Source organism: Orcinus orca, chromosome 8 (assembly GCF_937001465.1).
Source record: "Orcinus orca chromosome 8, mOrcOrc1.1, whole genome shotgun sequence".
Lineage (NCBI taxonomy): Eukaryota > Metazoa > Chordata > Mammalia > Artiodactyla > Delphinidae > Orcinus > Orcinus orca.
The window spans coordinates 97,200,001-97,227,146 of NC_064566.1; the positions used below are offsets into that span (position 1 = coordinate 97,200,001).

At 49.2% G+C, this 27,146-nt stretch overlaps 1 protein-coding gene across 15 annotated transcripts in view; it reads left to right on the plus strand.

The window, feature by feature from the left end:
* GRIK4 (glutamate ionotropic receptor kainate type subunit 4) overlaps positions 1-27,146 on the plus strand; it is a 448,598-nt gene that overhangs the window by 307,636 nt on the left and 113,816 nt on the right. For 13 of the 15 annotated variants that reach the window (XR_007478718.1, XR_004477391.2, XR_004477392.2 and 10 more), the window contains 2 exons: positions 129-182; positions 25,756-25,917. Coding sequence is in view for 11 of the 15 variants with exons in the window: in XM_033407330.2 (XP_033263221.1) it covers positions 129-182; positions 25,756-25,917 (216 nt within the window). In the remaining 4 variants the exon portion in view is untranslated. The remainder of the gene's footprint in view (positions 1-128; positions 183-25,755; positions 25,918-27,146) is intronic. The other 2 variants (XM_049713281.1, XM_049713280.1) reach the window with 2 other exon arrangements.

Consider the following 27,146-nt stretch of genomic DNA (forward strand, 5'->3'; position numbering starts at 1 on the left):
GATGTTCTACTCTGCTGGTGCTGAGGGTAGTGGGCCAGACCAAGGGCGGACACTTGGAGCCCTCCCTGCTCATGCACTTCCAGCAGGTTTTTATTTTCCTCTCTAATCTCCTTCTCTTCCCTTTGCAGGCAGCGGAACTAGGGATGGTGTCAGCCTATTACACATACATCTTCACTAATCTGGTAAGACATTTTCACAGCTCACCTCCTTGGCATAGAGAGTATCATTAATTAGGGTCAGTGGGGAGTGACGGAATGAAGCCCGGGAGATGGGAAGTAGGGAAACGGAACAGAGGAGCAGAAGCCAGCCAGAGAGGCAAGGCATCTGAGAAACATGGAAACCCAGGAGCCACTGGGATTCTCATCACAACAATTCTTAGCCTGGAGAGGATGGAAATTTGGGGACTCTAATGCCTCCATTCAGATGCCACCAGCAGCATAGCACTGAGCCCTCTGGTGGATGCTCTCCTCTATAGGTCCAGTTACTGGCCTGCAGTCCAGTCTCTACACTGCCAGACCCTTATGCTGGCTGGCTCAGAAGTAGGAAAGCTAGAGCACAAGATGTATGCGTGTCCTATGTACAAAGGTGTAATAACTGGATACACGTCCAGAGGCCATTTTTGCCAAATCCCCTTGTTTTGCAGCTGAGAAGACAGTTCTGTAGAAATTTTATTGAGTCAGGTTGGAGCACTATTTTTGCCATGTACCATCTGTGTACCCTTCAACAAGCACTAAGCCTTGTTTTCCTTATCTGTAAAATGGGCATAAGGACAGCTACGTTATGGAGTTGCCGTCATTTCGAAATGATGTAATTTAATCTGAGTGTATTTTGAAGTTGTAAAACATTAAGAGATGTGAAAGGTTGGTGTGAAGTATAGACACACTCAGTTAGAGAGTAGAAAGAACCTCAGAGAACAGGTTTAAAAAAATTATAACTTTTTGTTTGGAGATTATTATAGATTCACAGGAAGCTGCAAAGATAATACAGAGAGGAACCGTGTACCTTTAACCCCTTTTTCTCTAATGGTTACATCTTACATTATTACAGTAAATATCAAAACCAGGATATCAAAATATCAAAGCTATTAAGACTTGTGTAGATGTGTGTAACTCCTACTGCAATCAGGATACAAAATCTCATTACCACAAAGATCTCCCTCAAGCTACCATTTTATAGTCACACCCACTTCCCTTCTTCCCACCATCTCTAACCTCTAACAACTGCTACCCTGTTCTCTATTTCTAAATTTTCTAATTTTCTGTAAATGGAGTCATGAGTAAATGACCTTTGAGGTTAATTTTTTTCACTCAAAGTACTGCCCTCAAGATCCAGCAAAGGTGTTGCATAGATCAATAGTTTGCCCTTTATTATTGCCGAGTCATATTTCTTGGTGTGGATGTATCAGTTTCCTTAACTCTCCACCTATGGAGAGACATAGTTTCCAGTTTTTGGCTATTACAGATAGAGCTGTTATAAACAGTCATTCGGAGAAGAGGCGTAATTATTTTATGCCCTTATTTATTTTATAAATGCATGAGATATCCAGATCATTTAAGTAGCCCCTTCATCCAGACGTGCTTTGATGTAACAGGAGCCTGGCCAGGCATTCGGGATTACAATGGGAATAAGAAACCAAGCCGGCCCAGGAAAAACCTATTGCAAGGTACCTGTCCTATTGCATAGTGGCAAATTCTGTGAGACGTGTACACAAAATGCTTTAGACCCTAGAGCAGGGGTCGCTTGCTCTACCTGGAGCGGGCAGGAAATGCTTCATAGAAGAAGGGGCCTTTAAGCTACACCCTGAAAGACAGGTAGGCTTTTTCCTAGACAAACAAACAAGGAAAGAACATTCAGGGGTGAGCAACAGCTTCTTCACATACCTGGAGATTTGAGTGACTTCAAACGTATGGATGGCGCCAGGAATGGGTGTGCCAGTTAATTATTATTCATTTGTCTATTTGTAGCCATTCATGAACGTAACCTACTTAAAAGATGTAAGGCAGGTATCAATGCAAGATCCTTGCTGTGCTTGGGGAGCAGAATTCAACCTCACCGTTATGACTCTTGAATCTTAAAATGGAAAAGGTTACCTAGAAGTTAAGCCTTTCTTGGCCAACACAGGTGGTAGAGTAAGCTAGGTGATTGTGCAGTGTCCCTTCTGGGATTTAGGGGCGAGGACTCCTGAAATGTCCTGAGAGGCTGAGGAGATGCCTCCAAAAGAGATGAGCTGGGATTCTGTGGTCCCTGTTCTTGTCCAGCTGTAGTGTCGTGAACAGCCCTTTCTTTGGGCTGCTGTGGAATTGTTCCCCCTGCAGCATCCTACAGGCCTTTGCTCTCAGGGTTGAAAGGCCCCTCGAAGAATCCAGTATAGCTGCTTTTCTGGTGTAGGGACTCCCTCCACGGCAGGCTTGCCCCACCACAAACCTGCCTGTTCCATTGTTGGAATTTTTCCACTGAGGTCTAGCATACATATAGAAGGCCACACAAATCATATGTGCACAGCTGAATGAACGTTCTCCAGGTGAGCACACCTGTGTCAGCAGCACCCTGATCCAGAAATAGCCCATTGCTAGAGCCCCAGATGTCCCCCTCACGCCCCCTCCCCAGTCACTACCCCTCAAAATGTAAAGCACAAGGAACTTCTTTGTTTGCTTATTTATTTATTTTTTCCTATCTAACACTGCTGTTGTAAATCACAGCATTAACATGGAAAAGGGTAGAAAAGGATTAGACTATTCCCAGAGCAATGCAAAAGAATTTGCCTAATGTAAGGAGGCATCTGGGGGAGCCCAGCAAATTAGCAGAAGAATAGAGAGAGATGAAACTCCAATTGTGTTCCATTTGGGGAGCCTGGGAAGTAGAGGGGAGGAGGGGGAAAAGGCAAGCCAGGGGCCATCTGCCTTGTGCCCACCTGCCAGGGACACCCCCCATGTCAGTTAGCCAGGGCAGCAGAGGAGGAAGGAGCGGGGCAGCAAGGAGTCGCGGGGGTGTCTTTGCAGATTGAAGGAGGCTAGTCTTTTGGAAGATAAGTTCCCAGGACGGTAATGAGAATAACGCGCGGTTGCTTGGCCTGGAGATGTTTAAGAAAGCGTCACCCACGCAGCAACCCACCACTCCCTCTTCTCAAACATGGTAATAACGATTGTGATGAGGAATCTTGTGGAGAAAGCACTGGCCTGTGAAGTCAGGAGACCTGGTTCAAGTCCCCACTCTGCCTTATACTCACTGTGTGGCTTTGGGGGAGTCACGTTGACTCTCTGAGCCCCAGCTTTCTCCTTTGTAAAGTGGGGATAATCAAATCTTACGGGGTTGTTGTGAGGGTAAAGAAAACTGCATTGTAAATTGCCAAGTACTATATGTTTTGAAGGCATTGCATTTTTTAATAGATCTTTATTGGAGTATAATTGCTTCACGATACTGTGTTAGTTTTGGTTGTACAACAAAGTGAATCAGCCGTATGCATACATATATCCCCATATCCCCTCCGTCTTGTGTCTCCCTCCCACCCTCCCTATCCCATCCCTCTAGGTCATCGCAAAGCACCAAGCTGATCTCCCTGTGCTATGCAGCTGCTTCCTACTAGCTAACTATTTTACATTTGGTAGTGTATATATGTTGATGATAATCTCACTTCACCCCAGCTTCCCCCTCCCACCCCGTGTCCTCAAGTCCATTCTCTATGTCTATGTCCCACCCTGCCACTAGGTTCATCAGTACCATTTTTTTTTTAGATCCCATTACAGATGGCCAAGAGGCACATGAAAAGATGCTCAACATCACTAATTATTAGAGAAATGCAAATCAAAACTACAATGAGGTATCACCTCACACTGGTCAGAATGGCCATTATCAAAAAATCTAGAAACAATAAATGCTGGAAAGAGTGTGGTGAAAAGGGAACCCTCCTGCACTGTTGGTGGGAATGTAAATTGATACAACCACTGTGGAGAACAGTATGGAGGTTCCTTATAAAACTAAAAATAGAACTACCATATGACCCAGCAATCCCTCTAGAGGCATATACCCTGAGAAAACCATAATTCACAAAATACGTGTATCACAATGTTCATTGCAGCACTATTTACAACAGCCAGGACATGGAAGCAACCTAAGTGTCCGTCGACAGATGAATGGATAAAGATGTGGCACATATATACAGCGGAATATTACTCAGCCATAAAAAGAAATGAAGTTGAGTTATTTGTAGTGAGGTGGATGGACCTAGAGCCTGTCATACAGAGTGAAGTAAGCCAGAAAGAGAAGAACAAATACCGTACGCTAAGGCACTGTATTTTTTTTGTAACACTCCAATACTTTCAGCTTTCAAAGAGCTTTTGTCCTTCTTGGGTGGGCACAGAACGAGATGAGCTTTGGGAGCGTGCCTCAGTCAGAGAGTTCTTTCAACTTGGAATTAACAGGATTCACACGGTTTGTAAGTTTGCAAGAGGAAATCAGAAAAGTAACTGCATGAATGATGATGGCTGAGTAATAGCCAAGAAAAGAGAAGCAGAGCTGTTGCAAAAATCAGCCAGTGAGAGAACATGCTGGAGGCTTCTCATTAGTGCCTTGGCTCTCTGGAAGGGACAGACCCTATGAGGAGTAAAAAAACTCTTTTTAAGTCCATTCTTTCTGCCCAGTTGCTGTTGGAGTCTTGGGCCAGAGCATTAAGGGCTTTATGTAGAGGTTCATAAGTGAGCCTCTGTGCTTCTCCAGTCCCTTTCCCCAAATACAGATGCCACCTAGACTTTAATTTTTATTTATTTCTTCTCTGAATTCCTCAAGGATCCCCATCACGTCCCATCTCTCTGAATTCTGCCACAGTGATGCAGCGGGCACTCAGATTAGCTTTTTGAGAGTTAGCACAAAGGTGTGGGCTTTGGCATTCGTAGACATGACTAAGAATTCCAGTTTGACTAGCGATCAGCTGTGTGATCCTGTGCAAGTCACTTAACCTCTCTGAGCCTCAGTGACCTCATCAGCTGTTGGACGCTAATAACACCTGCCTCAGTAGATAATACCCACACAGAAACTGACTCACAGTACAAGTTTAGTAAAAGGAAGGTATTATTTTAAAAAGTCCTATTTGTGCTTCCCATGTACTGAAAAGAGCAGGAGATATTTATTTTGCCGCCCAGCCTCTAATGGCCTATAAAAGTGACTCCTAAAATGCCATTTTATTGATTTCCAGAGAATGACTAGAACTAGGTAGTTCAGTTATTGTGCATAACCATTGTAGGGTTTGCTGGTATTAGTAATTACTGAGTAGTTGGTCAGGTCTTCATACCTCTGTCCCACCAGGTGTTACGATTGATTTAGGGTATCTGTAATCAATGGGTTTGTCTGACTGCTCTGGACTCCATCAGTTGATTATCCATCTCAAGAGTTGGGACAGAAATAGCCGTCATGCATCAAACTTCTAAACCATCAATTCATTTGGACCTTATAGAAAGCACAGTTTCTTTCTATCGGGGTCTGGCCAGCAGGGAGAGTGAGGGTGCCAGCCTTGAGCTTTGAGTGACGGAGGTGACTGATGCAAGGAGAGGTTGGGCCAGGAGAGCTGAGGCTGGCTGGGAGGATCCTGCATCTATGACGGGAAGAGCTGGGGAGGAACTCCGCAGGTCCAGGGAAGAGCCAGGTCTGGGGGTCCAGTGGGAGCCCAGGCTCAGTGAGGTGTGTGACAAATGTGAGAGTCACTTCAGCAAGAGGGCAGAGACCCAGGAACAGGGACAGACTCGCTGCAGAACAAAGGAAGAAGTCACGTACAGGAAGTTGGTAGCCATTGAGGGCAGACAGTCATAGCAAACAGCAAACAAATATACAGGTCTTTTATTTATATCTCTATTTCGAAATAGAATCTGGCGTAGTTTGTACTAGTGTCAGAGGTTTGATCCGTGAAACAGCTTCTTGTCCCTGCTTCTGGTTCTGATGGGTCAGGGGTCAGTCCCATCAGGGGTACAAACCTCTGATGAACAGGTAGGAATGGGTCCCCTGAAGGCACGTGGCTAAGGCGGGAACCCAGCCAGAGGGTCAGCTCCTGGGGTCCAAATCATGAGAACTTTTATGGTAAATTGAGAACCTGGATATGCACCTGGCCAGGGATCTGGAGAGGAACGAGAAGGAGGCAGGTCCTGGTGGTTGGCCAAGGTAAGGGGTCAAGAGTCCAGGCCAAAGTAAGATGGAGCAAATAAGGGACAAAGCAAGGTGAACAAGAAAATTATTCTGCAAAGACACAAAGGACACAGATGCGTGAGTGACCTCGAAAATTGGTTCCTGCCTTTATCCAGATTTGTTGCTTTCTTTGTTTTTTGAACGTTTTTATTCTGGTAAAATATATGGAACGTAAGATTTGCCATTTTAACCATTTTTAAGTTTACAATTAAGTGGCATTAATTACATTTACAACGTTGTGCAACCATCATCACTACCTATTTCTAAAACTTTTTCATTACCCCAGACAGAAGCTCTTTAAATATATTTTTTTTAAATAAGGAAGGGTATTTTTTTTAATTAATTAATTAATTTGTTCGTTTTTGGCTGTGTTGGGTCTTCGTTTCTGTGCGAGGGCTTTCTCCAGTTGTGGCGAGCGGGGGCCACCCTTCATAGTGGTGCACGGGCCTCTCACTGTCGCGGCCTCTCCCGTTGCGGAGCACAGGCTCCAGACGCGCAGGCTCAGCGGCCATGGCTCACGGGCCTAGCGCCTCCGCGGCATGTGGGATCTTCCCGGACCGGGGCATGATCCCGTGTCTCCTGCACTGGCAGGCGGACTCCCAACCACTGCGCCACCAGAGAAGCCCCAGCTCTTTAACTATTAAGCAGTAATTCCCCATTCCCCCTCCCCCCCAGCCCTGATAACTCCTAATCTGTTTTCTGACTCTATGAATTTGCCTATCCTAGATATTTCATAATAGTGGAATCCCGTAATATTTGTCGTTTTGCATCGGCTTATTTCACTCAGCGTGTTTTCTAGGTTTATCCATGTCATAGCATGTATCAGAACTTCATTCTTTCTTTAACTCTTTTTTTATAGTGGTAAATATACATAAAATTTACCATTTTAAAAAGTTCATTCAGTAGCAATAAGTATACTCACATTGTTGTACAACCGTCACCACCATCCATCTCTAGAACATTTTTCATCCTCCCAAACTGAAACTTTGTACCCGTTAAACACTAACTCCCTATCCCTCCTCCTCCCGGTCCCTGGCAGCCACCATTCTGCTTTCTGTCTCTATGAATTTGCCTCTTCTAAGTGCTTCATGTAAGTGAAATTATCATATTTGTCCTCTGGTGCCTGCCTTACTTCACCTAGCATAATGTCTTCAGGGGTCTCTGTGTGTCAGAATTTCCTTCCTTTTTAAGGCTGAATATTAATCCATTTTATGTATATACCACACTTTATTTATCTCTTCATCCATCATGTGGACACTTATGTTGCTTCTTCCCTTTTTTTTTTTTTTTTTTTTGCGGTGCGCGGGCCTCTCACTGCTGTGGCCTCTCCCGTTGCGGAGCACAGGCTCCGGACGCGCAGGCTCAGCGGCCATGGCTCACGGGCCCAGCCGCTCCGCGGCATGTGGGATCTTCCCGGACCGGGGCACGAACCCGCGTCCCCTGCATCGGCAGGTGGACTCTCAACCACTGCGCCACCAGGGAAGCCCCCTGCTTCTTCCTTTTGGCTATGATGAATAGTGCTGCAGTGAACATAGGTGAACAAATACCTGATCGAGTCCTGCTTTCAATCCTCTTGGGTATATATCTAGTAGTGACATCCCTGGATCATATGGTAATTCTATGCTTACTTTTTTAGGAACAGCCAAACTCCTTTCTAGCCGTACCGTTTTTATTCCCACCAGTCATGCATGAGGGTTTGAGTTCCTCCGCATCCTACCCAAACCTATTATTTTTTGTTTTTATGATAATAGCCATCTTAATGGTATGAAGTGTTCAGATGTGCTTATTTCTATTTGGAGTTTTCCAACTGAAAGAAGAAAGGCCACATGGCTGAAGTTGAGAGTCCTGATTAAGAAGCTTTATAATGGGAGAAAGAAGCTGGTGCGTAAACACCAGTCCTCGAGTCCATCAGACCTGGTGAAAATCCCCAGTTCGGGAGCTTCCTAGCTGTGCGCCCTGATGCTCTTGGGGGCCTCAGTTTCCTCATATGTAAAATGTGCATAATAATATCCATCTCAAGAAATGTTGGTAAAATTTAAAAACAGCGATGGATAGCGCTTTGTATCCAGTAGGCGATGCCAGCTGCTTTAACAGATAAACCCCAATCCCATGGCTTCACACAGTAGATGTGTATTTCTCACTCAACTGAAGGCCCCCAAGTGTGTTCCTGATATCAGGCAGCCTTCCAGAAGGTCCTCTGGGGGCCCAGGCTTCTTCTAGCTTCTAATGTGTCCTCTGAGAGGCCAGGATGGGGAAAAACATGAAGGATCAGACACAGGAGGGCTTTGGGGGCCAGGCCTGGAAGTGGCACACAGTATTTCCCCTCACAATCCCACTGGCGAGAATTTAGTCACATACTCACACCTACCAAAAGGGAGATGGGGAAACATCACGTACCATGTGTCCAGGGAGAAGAGGAAATGAGTGTGCTGATCGGCTACCCGTATCTGACACATTGTTAAATGATTAATGATCATCACAGGTCTCTTTTGCGTATGCTGGAAAAGCAATTAGCATCCCAAGCCCTGGCGTGTCTGTTTAGAGGCTAACTGACTGTATCCATGGAGATCAGCACTTCATTATAAAGGCGTCAGCTCCCTTATAACTAAAAGGGTCTGCACCTCGAATGTCTTGCCCAGGTGAGCCGCTGGCCTGACGGTCCTGTCTGGTACTTCCAGGTGGGGACTGCACTGGACAGGTATAGATTCTCTGTGCTCATTCCGCTCTTTAGTCTGGAAGGAGTCTCTGTCCTCCAGTCAGCCTCCGGGTTTGGCTGCAGGAACCATTGTTCCGCAAGACTGATGGTAGTTTGGATAAAGGACGTGAAGAATTAAGGGCCTTTGGGCAAAGCCCAGTCGGCTGCTGAGACAGCAGAGATGCCATCTGACGAGAAGAGGTGAAGGAGGAAGTGCAATTTGAGCTAATAAATCCGGGAGAATTATCCAGCTACTAATGAACCCAGGGAGATTTGTAGTCACTGCCTAATAAAGAAAAGAAAATCACCCTAATCTATTGTCAGCGAGCACAGGTGAGCTCTGTGCCAAAGGAGGGAGCTGCTGCCTTGGCAGGGAGAAGTGTGGAGATTCAGGTCAGGGCCAGAATCATGAAATGTCAAGGAAAGGTAGTAAGTGGGCACCAGAAGCAGGGAGCTGTATGGTCGGTGGGCCACCTGGGCTGCCACCGACATTGCAGGCAGCATGGCTCGCTGGATGTGGTGACCACCGTTTCATTTTCCTGCCACAGGTAAGGCTAGAGCGCCATGCTCGTGATGCCACCACCAGCATGCTGGAGGGTAGTGCTGTTTGTATAGAGCCACCGGCATCTCAGAGTTTTTTCCTTTGGGGAATCTAGAGAGAAGGGGCCAAGTGCTGGCTGGGTGTCAGAAGGCATGGGGCAGGGTGACACCAGCACCTGTAGGGTTACACCTGCATGGAGAAGGGTCACACCAGCACCTGAAAGCTTACACGTGCATGGAGAAGGGTTACACCAGCACCTGTAGGGTTACACCTGCATGGGACAAGGTTACACCAGCACCTGTAGGGTTACACCTGCATGGAGAAGGGTTACACCAGCACCTGTAGGGTTACACCTGCATGGGACAAGGTTACACCAGCACCTGTAGGGTTACACCTGCATGGAGAAGGGTTACACCAGCACCTGAAAGCTTACACCTGCATGGGACAAGGTTGCACCAGCACCTGTAGGGTTACATTTGCATGAGGAAGGCTTACATCAGCAGGAGGCCTCATCATACAGAGGATGGGCAGTGAAGCAGCTGTGGCTTCTAGTTATGGCCCTTCTACTAAATAGCTGGGTGACATAGTAACAGTGATAGTTGATATTTATTGACTGCCTTCTACATGCAAGGCTCTGCAATAAGTGCTTCTCAGTTATTTTCTCGTTTAAACCTCACACAACAACTCGAGCAGAGCACTATTTTATCCCCATTTTAGAGATGAGAAAGCTGAGGCTCATCAAGTTTTGATCCTCTGTACAAGGTAGTAGAGCCAGATCACAAACCCAGGCCGTCAGCTCTTAGCCACCTCACTCTACTGCGTTTATCTAGGTGTGCCATTTCCCCTTGCTGGGCTTCAGCTGCTTCATCTGAAAATGATGATGTTGTATTGGGTGATCTCTGAGGATCTTTCCAGCCCTGGACTTATTTCATCCTACACGTGGTTGAGGGCATTACAGTTCATAGCACCCTGTGGTTGGGAATGTTTCCTGGAGAGCGGGGAGGATGATCCCTTGGATCGAGGGCCCATGGGGCCCTGGAAGCAGTAGAAACTAACAGCTCCGTGGATGCCTAAGGAGTAGCCAGGTCCTGCTGAGTCTTGCGGAAATAACTCCTCCGTGCCCTAGTCTCTATCTTGTTTGGGCAGAATGGATATATGCAGCCGGTTTTTCTCCTCTGGGTCCATGTTACTGTCAAGCAGACTGAGCCTGTGTTTATTTTTCTAGAGGTTGATCAGAGAGATTAGCCATAAGTAACTGAAGTTGCTAAAATTATTACAGAAAGGGGAGCCGGGGCAGACAGGGAGGGAAGAAACAAATGATTCCAGAGGACGTGAATGCTCACCATCCTGATCCCCTGACGGACCAACCCTACTCATCTTTTAGGTCTTCCTTAAATGTCGCTTCCTAAAGAACTTTCCCCTGACACCCGCTGTGTTGAGTCTGCTGTTAAACGCTCTCCCAGCACCTTGTCTTCCGTATTTTGTAGCATCCATCTCGTGGGAATTCCTCCTTCTATATCTGACCTCTCCACCAGACTTTGAACTTCGTAAAGGCAAGACCATCACTTGTCCATCACTGTATGCCAGTCACCTACTGGCACACAGTAGGTGCTCAATCGATATTTATTGAGTCAATGAGTGGAGAAGTTCATGACATGATAGAGTTCTTGGACTAGGAGGGGTGGCCGGGTGAGATGGCTCATCTCCTTCATCCAGTAGGAATTAGCTCATCCCAACTAAGCCCATGAGCACAAAGTTCCACAGCTTAGGCAGGAGGAGCTGGGCCCGGCCCCCCCTTGCCCGAGGATGCCTTGGCATTTTCATAGCCCACATGGTAACTACTCGGTCTGGAATGCCCTTCCTCCATTCTGGGCTGGACAGATTTGAAGTTAAGTATGTGCAAGACCGGGAAGGGCGGTTTCATTCAGGATCTAAGATACAGGGTTTCAGGGGGTTCTGATGAGTGAGGGAGGTGTCGAAACCTGAGGCCCAGGGTTGGCACCAAGACTGGCCATACTTTCTTTACTGGCCGCACCATGCGTGGGTCAGCCTGGGTCAAGTGGCCTCTTCAAGCCAGCACCTGGCACCAGAACCAGAAGCCAGAACCCAAGGGTCTTTGAAACAAAACCTCTACCTCAGGTTTTCAAGGTCATTATGAAATTACCTAGTCCTCTCCACTGTCCCCATGACTTGACGCATGAGGTTTGTTGAGCCTCATGGCTGTGTTGACACAGAGGATGGAAACATGGCTTAAAGGAGGCAGCCAGGGACTCAGATCAGAGAGGACTTGAGTTTGAATCTGGGCCCTGCCATACGTGAGATGCACACATGGCACGTTAACCTACTGGAGTCTCAGTTTTCCCTTTTGTAAAATGGGGATGGTAATTCCTATAACATCACTTTGTGAGGAACATGGAAGGTTTCTAATCCTCAGTGGGCTGCTGGTAAACATTACTCCCTTTTCTCCCCTCTTTCCCACTTCCCTGTTGAGTATGTTCATGCTTAGACCTTGGTGTCCTGGTTTACTGCCTCTAGCTTTCCAAAACGCCAAAGTTGTTATCAGAAACATTTCATAATTGGTCTCTCGCCTAATTGTAGTTAGAACTACAGTTCCCACGGTACGTGAGCGTCTTTCATATCTTGCGGTCTTTTACTGAAAGCATACCACACACACACACACACACACACACACACACACACACACACACCCCTACACACATACAACTAGCCAACAGCTACAATCCATCAGTCGGACAACTTTCCAGTGCCAGAGCAATTTGTTCTAAAGTGTAGTTTATTGTAAAATTATTAAGACTATCTACATATTTCACCTTTATTGTGCCTTTTAAGAGAACCTCTCTGCATAATACAGTACACTTTGGTGAATGAATATGTTTTTAGTGCAACTAGGAAAAGAGTAATGGAGTGAAAGCTCCCCATGTTTCTGTCTGAGCTTCCCAGGTACCCCTGCAACCAAATGCAAACCCGGAGAGGTGGCATATCTGGCAGTGACAGATGTCTCCTGGGCGTACATGGGTACAACAGCATCTTAAGGAGAAGTTATTACTCCAGAATTGTGCTCTCTGGCTGCCAACCCTCCTGTGTCTGTTGTCTGAACTAGGCTGTTGGTAGAGGGGGATGTTTTCAGGGGAAATGGCAGGGAGAATTGGAAAAAGATTCAGGAAGCATTGACTGAAACATTTTCTGAATTTGCATTTGGGGAAACTGGCTGACAGTTGGGAGTCCCTTGGCCCAGGTTATGGGATTAAAAATGATTAGCGGGCTTCCCTGGTGGCGCAGTGGTTGAGAATCCGCCTGCCGATGCAGGAGACGCGGGTTCATGCCCCGGTCCGGGAAGATCCCACATGCCGCGGAGCGGCTGGGCCTGTGAACTATGGCCACTGAGCCTGCGTGTCCGGAGCCTGTGCTCCGCAACGGGAGAGGCCACAACAGTGAGAGGCCCGCGTACCGCAAAAAAAAAAAAACACTAGCTAGTCATGATTAAGTGACTCACCTATGGAAAATGCTTAAAGTCAACTCCACTTATTCAGCAAACGTTTATCACGTGTCTACTGTGTGCTGGGAATGCAAGCAGCAGTAGGATGTGGCTTGAAGAGCTCTATAAAGGCAAGGTGTGGAAGCCCCGAGGAGGGAGTATTTAGTGCTTTTTTGGGAACTGGAAGAGAGGTTTGCAGATATGGCTTCCTTTGAATGGTTTATTGAGGGAAGGTTAGAAAGGATCGTGGGAGGGTGACATGTGGACAGAGGTAAGCATTGTAGGCCTGAGAAAGAAAGAGCACGGTGCCTGCCATGGCTGGAGCAGGGGCGTGTAATGGAGAGAGGGAAGCCAGGGCCAGCAGAGGAAGGGTCCCGTCAGATGACATTCCGTCCGCTCTGCAAAGTTGCTGGACTTTTCAGCATTAGAAGCTGGCATTGGCAGGTCTAAGGGCTATTCTTGGCTGTCCCACTAATTGACCACATGTGACCTTGGACAAGACCTTTCTCCCCTGGGGATAAACTAAAGGATCTCCAAAGACCTTTCAACTCTTAAATTCTGTCAACTTTATGGATGGGATGAATCTGTAGTAAATGACTGGATGGATTCTCCTGGCACATGAAGCAGGTGGCTTTCCTCTTCATGGGTTCTAGTGTCCCTGTCTGGTTGGCTTGCCCCTCCAGTGCCCTCTGCTGTCCTAGTCCCCTCCACCCCACCCCAGTGGGCAGCACCCCTGGCTCGTGAGTGTCTGGTCCTCTCACACCCTCTTGCCCAGAAGGAGCTGTCCTGTGTCCCGCATCCAGGCCACCTCCTCGGAGCCCTGATGGACGATGGGCCTCCTCAAACTGAAAATCCAGTTCGTGCCAATATGTGAATGGCTGATGACAGCATTGAATTTGGAGGGATCTTTGAGAGCATCTAACTGAATCTCGTCATTTTACAGTTGAGGGAAAACAACTGAAGCGGCAAAGTGACTTACTCAGCTCTCACAGTGGTCAGGAGTGGCGGGGAGAGGTCTCCTCTCCAAATTTCATGCATTCACTGGTCAACATCAATTGAGCACTTACTGGGCTGCATGTCAGGGACAACAGTGAAAAAGTCCGTTCTCTGAGGAGGTCAGACTAGGAGGGCAGACAAACCCAAACAGATGATTGTAAATCAGTGGGTTAAAATGATGAAGATATGCACAGAGTATTACCTGTGAGCCTGGCCAGCTCATATAAAGCTTGCTGGATGAGGCCACACCCAGTGGCCTTAAAGAATTAATAGTTAGCTAGGTTGGGTGGGGGGAAGGGGGTTATTCTAAACACACAGCTTAATGCCTTAGACCTTTGCTTTTTAACCAAAGCCTTTACCAAGGAAGTGGATCCTATGGGAGACTGTAGATTTAGTGAAGAAGGTATTTTGAGGCAGGGAGAAACCTTCAGAGCCTTCACATCACTCCACACAGGCAGCCAATTGCCAACTTCCCTGTCCTGTGTAAGGCAGGTGAAGAAGGAAGATGGGAGTCACAAGTGAACCTAAGTTGACACCTTTCTTGTGGTGACACCTTTCTTTCTTCTGGTCGTAAATGCCAGAGTCACTCCAGGCTCACTTGGATAGCTGTCAACCATTCTCCCCTTCAAGGTGATGGGCACCACTGGCCTAAAGAGAGCATCCCAGCCAGGGCTTGGATTGGGGAACAGGAGCCCGGCACCTGGGCCTCACAGTGAGACCTGGCTATTTAAGGTGAGGCAGGAGTTTCCAAATACACTTGATTCCTAACGGCGTGCGGCAAGGGGTATGAGAGCAGAATGAATATTGCCAGGAAAATCAGTAGAAACTGAAGGAGTGTTCAGTAGGGGGTGTGGAAACCCTGGTGGAGGTGAAGAAACCCTGGCGTTGGAGGAACCAATTATCTGTCAGCCCCTTTACTCGTGTTTGACAAACAGTGTGACAGTGAACACAGGTCCCACGGGACTACCAGAACCACGTTTGGAGATATTTGCGTATCATCCATTTAACAGAATTGAAACTCATTCCTTGCATCTGCCCCGACTCTCTCTCTCTCTCTTTCTCTCTCTCCCCTCGCTCTCCCACATCCATGCCTGTGTGTGTGTTGCTGACGGGCTGCACCAGACTGCACCTGTGAGATAAATCAAATTGAAATAAGAACTAGACTCTGGGGACTACGCTGACTCAGTATTTCTAGAAACATGATGGAAACGTCCCCCTCTGACTGCTCGCGCCTTCTTCGCGCCTTCTTCTTCTAATAGAGCTTTGGGAGAGGGGAGACCTGCCTTGATCTCTGTCGTGGATAGTCCCATTAATTCAGTGAGAGATGCCCCAGCCTTGCCTCTGTCCAGTGATCCAGTAATTCCCAATAATCCACAATCAAGAGTCTGATCATAAAAATCTACCCATTTCCACAACCTGGTACCGTAATCATCACCCCCCCCCCCGAGTTCCAGCGATGTGCCACACACCATACCAGGAAATTTATGTTCAAGATATTAAATCCTCAAAATATCCACCGAGCAGGGAACTAAGGCCCAGAGAAATCGGAAAGCTTCATCCGAGGTCATTCAATCAACAAGTGGTCCAGCGGAGAATTTGCCCTTCACCTCCCTACCCACATCTTGTCCTTAACAAACTGATCTTTATTGCTTTCCTGTGCTGTTTGAGTTATCTATTACTGTGAAACTGACTACTACAAAGCTAGCAGCTTAAACCTCACCAGCGACTGGCTCACAGCTCTGTAGGTCAGATGTCTGCACCGTACGGCTGGGCTCTCTGCTCAGGCTGAAATGTAGGTGTCAGCCGGCCACGTTCTCATCAGGAGCTCAGGGACCTCATCCGGGCTCATTCCTGTTGTTGGCAGAATTCATATCCTTGTGGTTGGTTGCGGGACTGGAATCTCTGTTTTCTTCCGAGCTCTTGCCTAGGGACCACTCTCAGCGTCCAGAGGTCACTCTCCGGTCCTTGCCCATGACCCCTCCATCCCCTCCATCTCATCCCTTTCTTGGCCATGACGCCCTCTGTGATGTCTCCATTTCATCAACAGAGAATCTCCCTCTAGTCCAGACCTTCTCATACTTTGAATCTCTTTGACTTCTTCTTCTGCAAGCAGCCAGAGAAAACTGTTTTTAAAGGGCTAGTGTGCCTGGATAATCTCCCTCTTTTAAAGTCAGCTGTGCTATACAGCATAACCTAATCACAGAAGTCAAATTCATCACAGTCACATTCCTAGGGATTGTGTGGGGGGGGTGGGGGGCATGGAATCCTGGCAGGAGTCATCTTAGAATCCTGCCTACTCCATGCACTAATCATGTGAATTAGTTTATTTCATTTTCCCCCTCCCCCTGCCCCCAGTCACCTGGTGAACGGAGAGACAAGGAGAGATGTAGCCAGGGAAGCAGGAGGAAGGCCCTGGAGTCTCTTAGGGCAGGAAATGGTACATCCCCTGACAGTATAGATGGTAGACCCAGGTTCCCTCTGCTGGCCCACTGCGGGGCTCTGGCGGGGCATGCCCCTCGACGCCTTTGGTGCTCTGCAAAGGGGAAACTGAGCCCCCTTGGGATGCTGCGGCTACCTCAGGGGATCCTGACACTGAGGAATTTGGGCCCTGCTGAGAAGAGTGTTTGGGATGTAGTGAATGTTTGGAAAGCATAAAGAAACTGAGCAGAAAAGACATTATGGCAAATTGTATTATTATTATTACATTATAAGTGTTGATTGTATTACAAGCACCATTAGGAATAGCAAATGCTCTTGTTATTATTAAGCAATCCAGCTCCTCTCTCCCCAGCATCAGGCTTCCCTCAGAGTCAAAGGCACCAACCTCTCAATTAATCACCATCTGAGGCTCCCCCAGCCCTGTGTTTGTGGTGCTGACAGCTCCCGTTCGTAGCCCAGTGGGAAGCATGACACCTGCCCATCCAGCTGAAGCCTCCAGCCATCACCCACATGGTGGACGCCTCTCCTGTGAGTTTCAAAGCTGGATTTTTATCTTGGCCCAGAGTTAAGATCTTTCTGAAACCACTTTTTTTTTTTTTTTTTTGCGGTACGCGGGCCTCTCACTGTTGTGGCCTCTCCCGCTGCAGAGCACAGGCTCCGGACGCGCAGGCTCAGCGGCCATGGCTCACAGGCCCAGCCGCTCCGCGGCATGTGGGATCTTCCCGGACCGGGGCACGAACCCGTGTCCCCTGCATCAGCAGGCGGACTCTCAACCACTGCGCCACCAGGGAAACCCTAAAACTACTTTTAATGATACCTCTCTTTTGCTTAAAACCCTGCAATAGCTCCCCATCACCCCCAGGATAAAGTCCAAAGCAGCGCCTTTTGAACAGACCTCTGGGCTCTACCTGCACCCTTCCCCGTAGCCCAGCACTCCAGCCAGACCGGGTGGCTTGCAGGGCCCCGCGCGGAGCCACTGCCTCGGTCACTCCTCGGGGCTCCGTGCATCCTGGCCTTTCTCTGTCTTAGAAGCTGCTCCACCTCCTAACCTGCTGACTCCCGCTCACCTTTCAGGCCTCAGCTTGCAGTGAGCTCGCAGCTTGGGAAATAGACAGGCATTCTGAGAGAAGGGCCACCCCTCTCTGTTCCCCTGGCACTTGTGCTCACCACTGTTTGGGACTTGCCTCCCCTTGCCACTAAGGAGATGTACCTTGACAGAGATAGGGTTTTTTGGTTTGTTTTTGTTTTTTTGTAGAATGAGGCAAAAATGGCCAAGATCTGAAAAATCTCCTGTTACGTACATTTCCCTCCCGCTGTGGGAACCCGTCTGAGTGCCCGGTGGCTCAGGTCCCGGTCCTGCCTTAGTCACATACTTCCTGAGTGATCTCAAGCGTGTCGTAGGCAGCGAGACGCCCAGCCCCTGTAGGAGCCCCTCACTGGTCCTGCTGCAGAATGGGGAGGAGGCCGAGGCTGCTGACTGACAGTGTCACTCATCTTCCTCTACAACTCCTAGCACCCCTGCTGAGACGGGGAGTGGTAACTCCTAGCACCCCTGCTGAGGCTAATGAGTTGGGACCTGGAAAGAGAGAGGTTTAGTACCTGACGTGTAGACAGAAGGCCTGATCAGTGGATCCTGAGTGCGGGGGGCCTCAGAGGTGAGGAATCAATGCCTGACAGAGGAAGCAGGCCTTCGGAAAAGCAGTGACGCCCCCAGCCCAAAGGGAGAGCACAAAGCCTCCACCGTTGCTCATGTCAGTTTGATCGACTGAGGTTTCGGCTTTATAGTTAGTAACCACTTATTTAGTCCCAGCGGCGCAAAAGTCTTCTAAAGACAAAATGAAGTCAGAGCTGCTGGGGGAGAGGTGGGAGGGTTCTCCCCCCTGGCCTCTGTCTTCCTTCGTCCTGGGAGCAAATGACAGAAGCCTTGGTAAAGGTGGTCCCACCCTGATGGGCGTTTGCTGGTGAACATGAATTCATTCAATGAATGTATGAGCACTTGCTAAGCACAGATGCAGAGTAAGGTACAGGCAACAGAGTGTTGAACAAGAGAATACGGTCTGCTTTTGAAGTCCTGTTTGTGGACTCATGTTGGGAAAGAAAAGCAGAGGAGGGACAGGGTTCCTGGGAGGGAGGGCTGTACATGCTCAGATCATGGAGATAAATGAATAGGAGACACGCAGGGAGAAGAAGCCAGGAAAGCTGGGAGCCGGAAGTTCTAGGGCCAGATCTCCCATTAATTGAAATTCAATGACAGGTAAGAATTAGCATCCCAGCTGCTCCTTTCTGCAAAGACCTATTACACAAAAAGCAATCACCTAGTCTGCTGAGAGCACAGGCTTTGATGCAGATAAATAGACAGGTCCCTGGAGGGAGGGAGAGGATGTGAGCGTACCCAGGAGACTCTGGACTCCTGGTGGCTTTGGGGCTTTCCTGAGAAAGGCTACGAGGCCACTTATAAGACAAGGGTCTGGGTCCTGGCCTCCACCATACCTTGGGTACCAAGGGAAAATGAATACGAAAGAGCCTTGAAAGTAGAGAGGACCAGGCTGCCCATGCGGTAAGATGAGGAAGAGCCTGACAGGTGTTCCCTTCCTCAATTCATTCAGTCACCAGCCCTGACTTCTTTCCATAAGCTCTGCACCAGGGTAGCTGCTGGTAATGTAAGTACAGTTGCCTTCAATAGCACCCAGTCCTTGGGAAGTTGCTTCGAACAAACTCATGTGATAAAAATCTTTAAGTGATGATAGGTATACCTGTGAGGACAGCGGCCAGTTCTTGGATGATGGAGGAGGTCAAGGTGAAGAAGGAGCAGAGGGGTAGACAGGAATCATAGCGTGAAAAGACAGCTATGTCCAGGAGTTTGGTTTTGTCCTGCGTGCAGTCAGCAGCACTGGGAGGTGGAGGTGATCAAATGGATAGTTGAGAAAGAGCTCTCCAGCTATAGCATGAAGGAGGAACCTGGAGAAAGGCAAGACTGGAGGAGGGGAAACCAAAATTCGTTTGTAGTCCAAGAATAAACTGGTGAAGATATGAATTGAGGTAGAGGCGACAGGGATGGAGAGCAGGGGACAAATTCAAGAGATGTTAAGGAGGTGAAATGTTTCCAGTGACAATGACTGACTGCATGCGTTCATACATGGATGAGGTGAGGTGTGTGAGAATGGGAGAAGTGGAGGGTGAATTCCAGATCCTAGCCTGAATGATGGGTGAATAGTGGTCACATTCACAGGTAGGGAGGGGATCAGATTGGGGTGGAACAGTAAGAAGTTCAAGTTTAGGAGTGATGTAGTCTTGAGGATGTCTTCCATCATTCCAGCTTCTTAATAATGGCTTAAGAAATTGGAATCTTTTGGTGTTCTCAGTGCTCCCGGGGTGAGAAAGTTAAAAGTTATCAATCATGGGCTTCCCTGGTGGTGCAGCGGTTGAGAGTCCGCCTGCCCATGCAGGGGACACGGGTTCGTGCCCCGGTCCGGGAAGATCCCACGTGCCACGGAGCGGCTGTGCCCGTGAGCCATGGCCACTGAGCCTGCGCGTCCGGAGCCTGTGCTCCGCAACGGGAGAGGCCACAACAGTGAGAGGCCCGTGTACGGCACAAAAAAAAAAAAAAGAAGTCACTGCTCTTAAGGCCGAGCTGTGTGTATTCTGAAATGAATTTAACTCTATTTTCCAGCTCTTTTACTGCACAATCAGCACGAACTCACAGTGTCCTCTGCCCCTTGGTGCCCCACTCACGGTGGTGAGTAAGTGATCCAAGCACATAGAGCACTGGGTCTGGGTCTGTTTACAGCTGTGTGGCCATGAGAAAGCCACTTCACTCCTCCGGGTCTCTGCTCCTTCAGCTATAAATTGGCGCTAATAGCTCCCATGCCACAGGGCTGCTGTAAGGATGGCTTGACATCATGCATGTGAAGTGCTTAGTTCTGCCAGGCGCACAGTTGGTGGTCAATAAATGGTCTCAGTTATTATTATTATAATTATTGCTTTGTTAGAGTTATGTATAGTTGGAAGATCGGGAGCTTGAACTCAAGGCTTCTGTCTCGACACGAATAGCCACACCAAGCAATTTAGCACCTTATGGTGACTTGCTTAGCAAAACTTCTCTCACTTGACAAGCAGCTAAGGATAGCTTCTTGCAGAGCGAGGGGGGAGAGAAGAAGCAAGAGAAGCCCCCAGGCCAGATAGTTCCCTTTGTCAGGACCCAGCTAGAGTGTGGAGACCAGGAGAAGGAAGGAGAAGAGGCAGCATGGAGGATGGACTGCACTATGTGTGAATTAGCCCTGCAAGGCGGATGTTCTTATCTGCATTTTGCAGGTGAGCAGATCGAAATTCAGAGGTTACCGGCCTGCCCAAGATCACCCAACAAATACGTGACGAGACAGGATTTGAACCCAGGACTGTCTTATTTCGAAATCTCTTGCTACCATATCCTGCTGTCTCCTGATGAGATCGCCACCTGGCACAACTCCAGGGGGCACCATTCACATTACCATCGATGTGAATGGCAGCTGGGAGTTGTGCCATGTAGTGGCCACGTCTCCCGAGATCAGAGGGGCGGTTCGCTTAATGGGCGACTGCAAGGGAGAAATGATGCAGGCCTGACCTGGTGGGATTGGAAAGGAAGGGACAGATTCAGGAGACATTTAGGAGACAGACTGGAAAGGATTGACCAGTTAAAGGAAGCAGGGGTTGAGGCTGCCTTTGAAGTGTCTAGCTTAAGTGGCCCAGGCGATAGTCATGCCCTAGGTGGGTTAGAAATAGGGAAAAGAAATAAGGGAGAAGGGGCTGCTGGGCGGAGAGAATACAATGCCTTTCCCCCACTTCCCCATTTCACCTGGACCCAGGCCTAGGCAGCAAAGGGTTAGGAGATGGACTTGACCCCAAGACATGGTCTGGACCTGTGCTTTGGTTTCCTGCTTTTCTCCTTAAAGTCAAGCACGGGAGCCGAGTCTGGATCAAAGTCGCCTGACCTTGCACCCTCCCCCCTCCCCTCCCCCCTCACAGCCTGCCCTTGCTCCTGGCCTGGTGGATGAGCAGGCTGTAGGGCCGTGGAGTGGTCCCTGCAATGGACCGGTGAGTGGACGCCGGTGGGCAAACCAGGACATTGGAAATGTCACAGCTGCTGGAGAAAGTGAGGGTCACTCAGCTGAGACGCAGCACCCACGTGGCTCTCAAGCCTTTATGCGTGCCGCCTTCCTTCCAGGCCTGTTCTGAACACCCTTCATTCCAGATAACACTCCCCTGTGTTCACTTGTGGCCACGACATGACCTTTAATTGCAGTTACTCAGTCCCTTGAAGATCACTGTATACAGAAGGACACACACACACACAAACATGCTCACGTATGCTCACACATACACAAATGTGTGCACATTTAAAACTTTTTAAATGAGGAAGCCCAGTGACAAGAAAACAAGCTGTCAGGGATTTGCTTTTCAAAACATAATAATGTAACTTCCGGAAGGCAGTCAAGGGGTGGTACCAGTTCCGCGCATGTTCTTATACCTTCTATAGGGGTAAGATCATGAGCAGAGTCAGGCATAGGGAGGACCCCAGGGCATTGAAACGTCTTCCATCAACAGCCTTGACCAATATTTACCAAACAACTTCTAGGCATCGGGCACTATGCTGGGTGCAGTGTGGGGTTCGAAAATGGGGCAGACGCATCCCTGCTCTCAGGAAAACACAGGCCTTGGGCACAAGAGGACACGGGCATGAAATGTGTTGGTGCCACAAGCACCGTCACAAAGGCAAGCGCCCTTGGGGTAATTGAAGACTCGATTTTGGTCTCTGTGCCACCACTCGGCCTTACCAGGCGGCCATTGGCTCTGTTCTTCACCCTGGTTCCCCTGGTCTCTCGGTGATGATGGAATCCACTGCCATTGGGAGTGGGGACCTTGAGATTTTCCTTCCCGGGACATTTATAAGAAGAGAATCAAGGTCCCCATGAGAACCTGATCCACCCCAGGGCTCCTAACACTTTGTCGTTTCGGTTAAGGTCACAGCCAGCCGGGCAGCGTGGCTGGGGGAGCACAGGGCACCTGAGTGAGGCTTGGCCAGAGCTCATGGTGGACGACAGGAGCCAGAGGGCCTTTACTCCCCTCCCATCCTGAAACTGGTTAATTTTATGTAATATCCCTCTCAGCTTAGTGCCTCCACCACTTAGTTTGGGAGTCATGATACATGTTTCCCTGGATATACTTAGAGTAACATTTCCCACCGGACATTCTGTAGAAGGCTCCTGCGAGACATTCATGGATTTGGGGCGGAAAAGTGTTCCATGGTCAATATGTTTGGAAAGTTCTGAGTTAAGCAAAATTAAGCTGCTTTACTGTAGGACTTCTTTAACCCTTTAATGTGCTAGTGTGCATTGTGAATCTTGAAAAGGTGTCTAGAACACGCAGTGTTTGCTCACCTCATTTGAACATGGGACCTCGTTTTCACGAAACGCCTGTTAACGCCTCCTGGAAAAGCTAGTGTCCTGAAGAACACACTCTGAGAAATACTAGAGCTTAGAAGATTTTCTTTGCGTACAGACTGGCGGTGGTCAGCTGTTTCCCATATTTGCTTAGACACCAGTCTTCAACAGCAGCAGGAGAGTGTAAGTTTAGACATAAGGAAGCATTTCCTAACTGTGGGGATGCTTAAAGAATAGAGCCTGGAGTGTCCTGGGAAATTACAGTAAGAGAACACGCCACCCCTTTCTTGTTCTTTTACAAGCTCTCCCATGGGTCATTATAAATGCAATGGATTATCAAGGAAGCTCCTGGATCTTTTTATCTTAAGGGGGCCTTTGAAAATAGGATATAATTGGGGGATGAGAAGGTAGGAATTAAAAGGCAGGAAGACAGGCTGGCTGACTTCTGGAGGGGCTGTCGCTAAGTGTCTGTAATTCATTCATTCATTCTTACTCTGCCGGTGACGTGCATTTCAAGGAAACACCTTCCGAACTCAGGTTTCCAAGACAAGTGGAACTAAAGAAGCAGGGAGCCAGAAGCTGCCCGCGATCTCACAGTAGCCTTTCGGTAACTGTCGTGTGTTGAACACTTCTTTTGGGCCAGATGTGATACGCCTTGTGCGTGCATCTTACTTGATCCTTGAACAATCTCTGAGGTTGCTGTCATTGCGCCCACTTTACTAAATGAGGATCTGAAGCCCAGATCCTGAAGGCCATACTTCCTGAAGTTCATACATTTCAGTATAGTGTGGGACCTGGATTGGAACACCAAAGCCCTTACCGCGTATCCCCTCTACTGCCACTGTGCGTCTGTAGACATCACAGTGTCGGGGATTCTTGAAATGGGCCTCCTTCCACCAGGCTGTGCGTGTGAGGATAGGGCGGGGCGTGATGAGCTGCCCACATTGACAAGGAAGCCGAGGGAGAGGGGACGTCTCCCTCCACATCAACCACAGCTGGGGAGGCCCCTCGGTTGCCTGACAGCAGCCTGGCTCTGCACCCTGCCACCTCCCCCTTGCCAGGTGCATCTCTTCTCATTAGCCATCTGTCCCCTCGTGTCTGCTGATAGCCCGTGGCGCATGGGTAGCTGCCCTATTAGGGAGACAGGAGATAATATCAGCTTATAAATCAATACGTTCTCTGGCACGTCCGCGTTCCCCTGGCGGGAGTGTGGCAGGATCCAAAATACACTTAATCCTCATCCCACTCTATGCTGTCAGGGGTTGGTGGCTCCAAAGGAATCTTTGTAACTTCAGTCTGCAAGCTGCAGCTAATAAGGATGGATTCTGGGCAGAGCTCAGGCCTGCGGCCCAAGGGCTTGGCTGTGGCTGTGGACGTGAGGGAGGATGCCGGGGACGTGCCAGACGCCTAGAGCAGCTGAGTCTTAAGACAAGGAGGCCTCCTGAAGGAAAGTCATGTTTCTGTTCAGCCACAAAGTAAGCCCAAGGCCCCTGCCATCGGTCCTGTCAGGCTAGTGGCTGATGGCTTAGTCCTGGGGTCTAACGACCACGCACCCACCGGGCGCAGAGCTGTGTGCAAGGCACGTGGAATGAACGTGTGATGAATGTGAATTCAACGCACAGGGATGGCCTGACCCGCATTTGAAGGCATTATTCCGGGAGCAGGAATTGGCGAGCGGAATTGCCTGATTTCCCTGTATAGGGCCCAGGTGGGTCTCGGGAGTCCAGGGCTCTGAGCTCAGCCCTGCCTGAGGAGGGGGATTCTTCTCCCTGTGACACTATCTGGCCTCAGTGAGACTCACGCCTGCAGGTTTTAGCTGAGTGAGCACGTGGCCCCAGCCAGGTGATCAGGTGAGGGCCACGCCTCCTGGGAGAATTCCTTTGAGCTTCTAAATGTCACTGCCCCACATGGGGTTTCTCTGACTGCCTCATCTCAAGTAGCAGCCCCACCCTCACCCCCCATAGATATCTGACAGTATATGTATTTATTTGTCTATTGACAATCTGTCTTTTCCCCGAAGCTGCAAGTTCCTGGACATCAGGAAATGTGTTTCTTGTTCACAACTTCTGTGTCTAGAACATCCTCTGTGCCCGTGTCTGGCACATAATAAGCACTTAAATGTGTGTTAAATGAGTAAACAATAGTAGTAACAAATGAAGGCGCAGCCCTACCTGCAGACCTTCTTAGCAAACTTGACCTTGTCACTCCTCTGCTGACAGTGCCCTCAGGTCCCATCACTACAGGATGAAGTGCGAGCTCCCCAGCCTGGCAGCGGGGCCGCTGTCCTCCGGCCCCTGCTGACGTCTCCAGCCTCATCTCTCACTGTCTCCCCACCCACATGCTTCCTGGTGCTGACCCAGTGACTCCCAGACATTGGTGTGTGTATAACCTTGGGCCCTGCTGTAAATGCAGACTCCTGGGCCTCGGCTCCCGAGATGCAGATTCAGCTGGTGTTCGGTGGGGTGCAGGGATCATCACTTTTTTTACAGATACCTGGGGGAGTCTGATGGCAGGTGTTCTGCGGACACACTTTGAGGAGCGATGCTTCCGTCAAAGTACACTGCAGGCGCCCACGCACTGTCTCACCTCCATGCCTTTGTATCCATGGTGACTTCTGTCTGGAATAGCCTTTGTCCATCCACATTTTTTACCCAGAAAACGCCTAAGCATCCTTCAAGACTCAGCTCATGGGTCACACCTTCTGCAGACCCAGTCCTGCCTCCACAATCTCATTTGTGTTTTTCTTTCTCTCTCCACCCAGAGCATCGTACACATGCCTCTCTTAGACATCTTTCTGTTTATTTCTCTCTTCTCCCTCCTGGCACCTCAACACTGTGAGCTACATGAAGAAGAACTCTCCGTTATCTCTGGACTCTGACACCTAGCAGAGCGCCTGGCAATGGTGTCCATGTGGCTAGAACGCACTGCCCAGCTGTGCTCCTGCAGAGCCCACCCCACTCTTCCCTTCCTAACCCTGCTCTGCTCTGACTGCTGCATCTTTCAGGAGTTTTCGCTCCAGAGGATGGACAGCCTCGTGGATGATCGCGTCAACATCCTGGGATTTTCCATTTTCAACCAGTCCCATGCTTTCTTCCAAGAGTTTGCCCAGAGCCTCAACCAGTCCTGGCAAGAGAACTGTGACCATGTGCCCTTCACGGGGCCCGCAGTAAGTGCCCACCAAGCCCCTCCCTGGTGCCCCTTTGCCGCCACGCACGCCCCCTCTGTGCGCCAGACCCCCCTGGACTCCAGCCTTCTCCAGGCCCAGCTCAAAAAGAGGCTGTAGAAATGCTGAGAAGTGGTCACAAGGGACACGTTTGGGGAGGTGGGGAGCCGTGAGCAGCAAGTGTAGAGGAGTCAGCAGGGAGAGAGGCCCCGACTGGTCACTTAGTGATGTCTGTGGCCAGACTCCTGATGATGCTGTTGCTAAGACCCGCCTGAGTTCAGGGTCCAAGACTCTTACCGTTGGAAAGGGCTTTAGCTGATCTGTTCCCTCATTTCTCAGACAGACTGAAGCCCAGGCTGGGAATGGGGGTGAGGGACGAGGATGCGGGGCTCTTGTTCAAGGGCAAACACCAAGCCTCTTGCAGGTGAAACTAGATTCTGATACTCCTGGTCCAATGCCTTTCATCTCCCTGGACCACTGCCCCCGGTAGAGCTTGTCCAGAGAGACTTCCTTTGTGCCTTCACCCGTGTGTTTCCCCCCTGCGCTTCCTTCCCCTCCATTTGTGATAGAGACAGTGGCTGTTCTCCACTGGGTCTGATGTCCTTACTCTGTGGGGCAGCTCAGGAAGGTCTGCTCGTGTCCATTTGCTAAATGACAGGTTCTCAGGAGATGAGAGGGCGTGGCTTTCTAGATCTGTCCTAGCCAGGTTACATTGAAGCCTCCCAAAGCCCCATAAGGCAGCTCATGTGATACTCACATAACTTTCCAGTGGGTCAGAGCTCAGGCAAAGCTCGGGGAGCTTTCATCAGGGAAGCGCATGGGAGAAGGAGGCGTGAGAACTTGAGTCGCAAGGATCTTAAGCTTCCAGAGCACATCCCAACAGGGTGTTTTAGAGCTGAAAGAGGGAAGATTCCATAGGAAGGATTTGGCAGGGGCGAAACATCTGAAGGAGGGGAGTCCTCACCCCCAGGGGCTTAAGGGACAGTGAGTATTTCCTCAAGCACAGGGTAGGGGTAGGACCAGGCTCACCCCTCCTGGCAGGAGTGCAGCCCTGTGCTCCTGGTCTCGTCCGTCCATGGGTCTTGCAGTCATGACTCCGGTATTGTAATGAGGTGCTGACACACTTCAAAGGCTCACAGCACAGTATCAGGAGAGAAAACAAAACCTGCCACCTCCTCTCCAACCCGAACCGTTCCACGTTTGACTTTGGCCAAGTGAAATTAAGGGTCCCA